Source organism: Adiantum capillus-veneris, chromosome 17, assembly GCF_014529385.1.
Source record: "Adiantum capillus-veneris isolate H3 chromosome 17, ASM1452938v2, whole genome shotgun sequence".
NCBI classification, from domain to species: Eukaryota; Viridiplantae; Streptophyta; class Polypodiopsida; order Polypodiales; family Pteridaceae; genus Adiantum; species Adiantum capillus-veneris.
In genome coordinates, this window is record NC_140947.1 from 56,630,251 (window position 1) to 56,637,284 (window position 7,034).

Genomic DNA, 7,034 nt, shown 5'->3' on the forward strand with positions numbered 1-7,034 from the left:
TTGCTCAAAAACCCGGTTGCCGAGCCATCAAAACCCACTAAAAGCCACCATCCTGGAATTCAATCCTTGCAAAACTTACCGCATTCCGAACTTGCCATGACCGCCAAACACTATCATCAAAATTTGGAAAATCCATCTAGCACCACACTGCCGGCAAATGCACCTCAACTTTTGACCTGGCATAACTTGCTGACCAGGAATCCAATTGACGAACGTCAAATTCTATCAAGTCCATACAATGCATACCACATTCTAGAACCTAGTCGAGGCCAAAAAACCACCAAATGGCACATTTATCGAGGCGACCGAGTTGCCCCACAACTTGTCCCCGATAAACTTTGAAGTGATTGTAACTTGCTTGTTCAGGATTCAATTAAGGATCCAAAAACATCGGCATGCTCCACAACACGAGCACTTTGCATCTATCTACTCATGCTAGCTCTGGCTTCCTATCCCACCTGCCTTGTTCATTGCGAATCTACAAAGCATTCCAACTTTGAACTGACATATCTTCCACATTATAGCTCCATTTGAGGAGCCGTCTAGACTAGCTCGCACAGCATATCAAGCACTACATTACCAAGCACCAACTCAGCATTTCCAACATCTTTTACATGCCATCCCATCTTGCCTATTTTGGAGCCCTTGTGGCCTTAAAAAACCCATCAACCATACATCCCAGCTATCACTTGCCTTCCCAGGTCCTCCACAACTGCCTTAGCACTTTATCATGCACCTATCAACAGCATACACCACTACATCGCACACTTCCCCAGCATCGATCATCTTTGGTTGCACCAACGTCCATAACTAATACATCTAACCTTATTCATTAATAGTTAATAGAATTAGCAGTTGTGAGGCATCATTAACCTCACTCTGTGTCCCACTTTGTGCGCATGGTCTTCTTCTCCCTTGCACTCTGCATGCATTGTGCACTCTACAAGTGTTATTAGAGATTTGATTTTCATACCTAGAGATTGTCTTATATGATAGCATTGTACTTAACTTTATCTGCAAAAGTATTTTTCAAAGACAAAGCACTAAGTTGATTTCTTGTTAAATGCAACAATAATTTAATTGCACACTAAATACATTAACATCTTAAAAGCTGTTAATGATAAAATTGATGCAAAGTTGTGGTTGAAAACAGACAGATCTAAGGACAAACAAGTGGATAATGGAGGTGCTATATAAATTTACAGAATGGTTTGTAAAGCTTGGACGACCAGTAATTATAGGGTTCATGTCCCACCAATACTCAGCTCAAACAGTGAGTCCAAATGAAAGACTAACTATGGGGCTTTGTTTAGAGTACAACTTCCAAGAAGTCTATCCCTGAATAATATGCAGGTACATAACATTATACTTGATACATAACATTATACTTGATAATGAATTCTAAGATTGATAAAGTGCAAAACTAATCAATTAAGATTTATTGAGCTCATGACAATCACACAGATATATGATTCTCAATGACTAAATATTAGGGTATGCTAAAAGTAGGTGTGATGATGCACAGGTTTTGGTATCAAATTTGGACATACGAGTAAATACATAGCTTTGAGTAACATTAGTCACTCACAAAAGAGTCTTGTAAACAATGGCAGAGATGCCACATACAAACAAAGAAATGAGGTAAGTATAATTGTACATCTTTGGGCCAATGATTTGTGGAAAGAATGAGAAGAGAGAAATTTGTTAGGTACATGTTAGAATAAACAGGTGAATTTTAAATGGCTTATCAACAATTGTTTTATGTTAAGCAGGTCAAATAGAGAAAGTTGTTAAACATGAAGTGTGGCAAGAGAATTTATAAAGAAAAATTTTGAGGAATCATGAGCAAGATTTTTCGAGCAATCCCTAAAACGAGCAAGAGTGGCCAAGGCACACTATACAAAACAAAAACCAAACATGATTTTTTAGGTGACTTTAAGCACAACGACAAAAAAAACTAAAACAAGATTACACATAATTTTAATGGTAAAACGACCACAAATTTTTGAAAAAAAAAAACCCTTGAACAAGGGTTTGGTATAATGTCTCCTTTGAAGGGCTAGAACAATTGGAACCCATACAATGGCATGTTGATATTCCTCTTCTTGGAACTAGTTGCCCTCAAATATTAGAAGCTCATTTCTACTATCATTGATCCTTGTTGTAAATAGTGACAGCATGATTCCAATGGATATAAATCTCCTATTCCGACCTCCTACATATAAGACCACGAGACTTACACTAAAAGAGTAAGGTTGTTGCCACTCGAACAAACCTCATGAATAAGGAGAGTATGTGAGCTTGAGCTTCTCTTCACTTTTTCTTCTTCTTTTCCTCTCTCTTGCTCTACCTCAAGTTATTGTGGGTTGATGTACGATAACACACTATGCATTATAAGTTACCCTAGAGAAAACGATGAAAACTTGAAAATAATTCTATTATTGCGATGAGGCTATTATAATGAGAAAATCCACATCATGGTATATAATAAATTTTGGATCACACCATCACAGGTAGCCTTCTATCAGCGGGGGAGTGGGAGTTAGTGGTGTTGCCAAAGGTGGTGGCGACAAATGTGTCAAGGGAGGTGGTAGTGGTGGGGGAGTATAAAGAGTGCTTTGATAGAAGAGTATACAAGGTTGATAAAACTATGAACAATTTTCTTATGACAACTTTGTCCACATGCTAGTTCTCTTTCACCTACCCATATCAATAGAAACTTAGGTTTAGAGTAATTCCACCTACAAATTTTGAGATTTCTCTTCAAAGTTCAACACAGAAGGTGAATAAACCTACAAACTTTAGAGAAATTTAGTGTAAAAACCTTCTCATAAATTTTTCATGTTGATATGAGCACAGCTCAAAGTTCCTAGACTGCTCGGGGTTCCTAGTCTGTTGAGTTGTCCGTCATGCCTCGACCCAGATTACTTACCCAATGTGTGATGCCCCTATGCTGAATACACTTCTTAGAGCCATGGTGTATGATTGTCATTGTACTCCTTTGAAATTCTTTTCCTAACGCAGCTTTGCCCTCAATTTTTGTTTGTACTCTATCTACTGTTTGGGAGTTGTACGTCCATCAATGCCTCATAGCAAATCAAATGGATGGTAGTTTAGCATTACATCTGTCCTCTTGCAAATTGATGTGGCCCAAGCATCGGTCCTTAAGCACCCCAAAGGTAACCCCCTCCAAGAGATACCTGGGAGGTTGGTTGTGCTACAACAAACAACATTGTGCCACATCGAGACAACTGTGTTGGCTAGGAAAGGTAAATCTCAGGGTCCCTAATCATTGACAATTTGGTTTTGAAGGAATAGGAAACTCACAATAGATGAGGCAAGAAGGTATAAACAAAACTCTCTTTGAAAGAGACACGAACTGTTTCACGTATGCAGAAAGGAACCAGTGCTTAAAAAGACCTTTGTTCTTAAATTTTGACAAACCTACCTATGAAAATTTCAGTGATATATTGACTAAATTTGAAGGTTTTTACACCAAATGACTCTAGATTTTGTAGGTTCTCACTTTCAAATATAAAATTTAGAGGTAAATCTGAAAATTTACGATTGTGATTACACTAAACCTAGGTTTTTTTTTTCAACCCCTCCCCTCCTCTTTGTCTCTCCGCGCTCTCTCAATCTCTTTGAAAATTTTGAGAATCCCTTTTTCCTATTTCGCAAGTTTTTCATAGGGTTTGAAGGGGTTTGCTAGGGGGTATTATTCCAAAGTGTTTGGATGAGGTTCTTTGCAAGAATTGATATGCTATGATGATGATTTGAAAAATTTGTCTCGTCTATGATAATTTGGCATGCCCTCGAGTAATTTGTTTTCAAGGTGACAAATTGTGAAAGTAGTGAGTGACCACCAAAGACAAGGGTACCTTGCATCCAATGCACACACCATATACCCACCTAGCTTCCACCGTACCTCCAACAAGATAACTTCAATACAATAATTGCTCTCTCTTATCACAAGAAGTTTTGGACAAATTCTCACAATAATTCCCATATTGTGACTTAACTCAACATCATGAGCTTCTGTGAGGCACCGCATACCTAGCTAGGTACGATTGGGGGCGGGGGACCGCCGGCCCGGTGGGGGCGCCACGGTCCCCCCCGCCCGTACCTAGCTAGGTATGTGGTGCCTCTCGAGCAGAAGCTCATGATGTTATGCATTGTATGAAAAACATCGAAAAAGACTCCGTTTTCCAACATGAGAATATTTCTAAATCTTCTTGTGTTAGAAACAAAGGATTCCATCTAACCATGCCTGTCATAATTATATTATAATTTTCTATATGTACAAAAATGAGAAGCCCAATGGGCAAGCTCAAGAAATAAAATAAGGCCACTCCACCTTTCCTGCCCACAGGCTAAGCATAATCTAAAACCAAGATAAAGGGGGCATTTGTACAAAATTCTGTGGGCTGGCAAAATTGTTCAGAAATTATGGATAACTCCACATCAAATGCATGCACCCTGACAAAGCAAGCTCCAGCAAGTGCCACATCAGATGTATGCATCAGAATGCAGGGATACCGCGTCAGATCTGCGTAAACAAGTTGCCCACCTGTCCCTTACGCATGAGCCCTTCTCCACTCCCTGTAGAATGAATTCATTGAAGGATACACCCTGCCTGTTGATACATCTGTGTATTTTCTCGGTGAAACGGGACTTTGATGATGCATCTGTGGCATGGGCGACATCGCCCCACTCGGTGACTCTAGCGCCAGTTTCAGATCATAACATGCCTTCTTCTGTGGATCAGACAGGACCGTGTACGCCTCATTTATTTCTGCAAAAAATTTTGTTGCCGTATCAAGCTGGTGAAGAGGGCTGACATCAGGATGATGCTGGAGTGCCAATTTGCGGTACGCAGATCGGATCTCTGGAGGGGACGAAGTAGGCGTCACGCCGAGGAGATCATAGTGTGTGTGCTGGGGCGATGTGGCCCAAGGGTGGGTCGATGGGGAGGGTTCTGCTGTGGTAGCATAATTCGAGACATTGATAGCAGAGGGACGGGGACGTGAGGAAGGGGGCAGCTGCAGGGGGGTAGTCAAGGGTCTAGGGGAGCCCCAGATGGAAGATGAAGATGAATCAAGATCAGGGAAGCCAGCAACAGATCGGAGGGGTGCCGATGCGGATGTGATGGGGCGCGGCGAGGGCAGAGGGGAGAAGGAGAAGGAGGAGGATGAGGAGGGGGAGCAGCAGCAGGAGGAGGATGAGGGGGAGGGCAAGGGGGAGAAGGAGAAAGGAGAAGAGGGGGAGGAGCGGGGGGAGAGTAAGGAGGCAGTGCTGTCCATGAAAGCAAGCTATGCACACAGAGAAGAGAAACGAAGAGATAGGGTGAGAACGAGCGTGTATGATTGTGCGAAAGAGGCGAGAGAGAGAGAGAGATGCGTGTGGACCGGGCAGAGAAGATTGTGGAAGCAAAACGAGTCCTCTTAAAACAGGGCTTTCTTGCATTTTGCGCCAATGAGATTGTCCCAGCTGGATATGCGCTGCCGTCCTTGACTGAGCGCGCCTCGTGGGAGCCGCCGCTCCTCCTCGCTGAGTCAGCCATACCCTTACCCTATCCTTGGAGTGCTGACAGCTTGCCGCGAGAGCCTCTTCAAAAGGTCCCCACCTGTGACCAAACGGTCTCTTGCCAACTTGCAGCTTTGCAAGTTGCCAAGAGGCTAGAGCTTTTTAGCAGCCAAAACAACCTTTATCAGCTGAAACAACCTTTATCAGCTGTTCCTGCAAGAAATTCTTAGAGGGCTCCCCCATAAACCCTCTAAATCAAACTTTTTTTTTAAAAAAAAGGCCTTTTAAATGTAAAGGGCCTTATAAAAATCTCTTTGTGTGCCCATAAACCCTTCAACAACAAGTTTCCATTCGTTTGCACCAAAGAATTGGAAGTACTCTTTCTCTTTTTGACTTATTGACCTCCTATACCAAGTTATAAAAGCGTTTCTCAAGTGTAGGGGGTGGTTGAAGGACCCCCTACATTTTCAGTGGGACATTTTAGGTGAAGGGTCCTTCACTTTTGTGGAGGCGTATGAAGCACAGATTAGTTTTTTCAAGGGCCCCCTAATAGCACCTTTAGAGGGTTAGGGCATGTGCCTCCCATGGGTGAGGTCACAGGCTCAAACCCCACGCTCGCAAAATGGGGACCTTAGATTACTTCAAAACGAGTACCCTAAATTACAAAAAGTACCCTAGACTACAAAAAAGTAATCTAAGGTATCCGTGCCCAGATCTACGGTCCACAATCCCCCCGCCGTAGATCCCACCTCCCCACGCCCGTGCCACTTAGTCCTGGGGCCCTCCCAGACTCCATACCCTACTCAATGTTATTGCCGAGATGTGTTTGAGTAGTCAACCCCACTCGAAAGCAACCAACACGTATCTGCAACACCTCATTGATGTTGCAAGAGGCATATTTCTTCTTCTTTGGTGGGCTTTGCGTGTGAATGGGATGAAGGTGGAAAATCCATGGAACGAGTGATTGGGCACAGTAGTCAAGATGCACCCTTACGTTGGGTTTGGACGATATGACGACAAAGGGAAGGAAAGGGGCGTAGATGCTTGCTTGTGAACATGGATTGGGTGAAGAAATTGATCAAAGCTTCCGTACTCACCTCGAATGAGGCGACATCCCTCTCAAAAACAACCCACTGTCGAGTGTATCTATGTTAGCGCCAAAAAAACAAACGCAAAGTCGAACTTTGTCAATGGATTAGACTCCAAGTACATTGTTGAAACCCACTTCATTTCTATCCATTTTTGCCTCCATCCCTTGTGAACAAGACGAAGTCGAGGCAACAGAAAATGTGTGTTACAGTCGGGCTCGTTTGAACCCATCTGTAAGAGCGGCCCTCGGCCCTCCGAACTCTCTTACACACATGAGCATGTTCAAATGGGATCTACGGCTAGCTTGTAAATCCGATGCTAAAAGTAAATTCAGGCACATTCGAATTGTACACCACCCAGTCGTCTTCAACCACATCCTCCCCTTAGCAAACCATGTGCTAAGGTTGTGAAAGGAGAGA

General features: G+C 42.7%; 1 protein-coding gene across 1 annotated transcript; it reads left to right on the forward strand.

The window, feature by feature from the left end:
• The first annotated feature begins 4,610 nt into the window (after positions 1-4,610).
• On the forward strand, positions 4,611-5,463 carry LOC147437295 (uncharacterized). Its single transcript, XM_086486858.1, has one exon. The coding sequence runs from the start codon at positions 5,080-5,082 to the stop codon at positions 5,446-5,448; it is 369 nt and encodes a 122-aa protein (XP_086342984.1). The 5' UTR covers positions 4,611-5,079; the 3' UTR covers positions 5,449-5,463.
• The last annotated feature ends 1,571 nt before the right edge of the window (positions 5,464-7,034 follow it).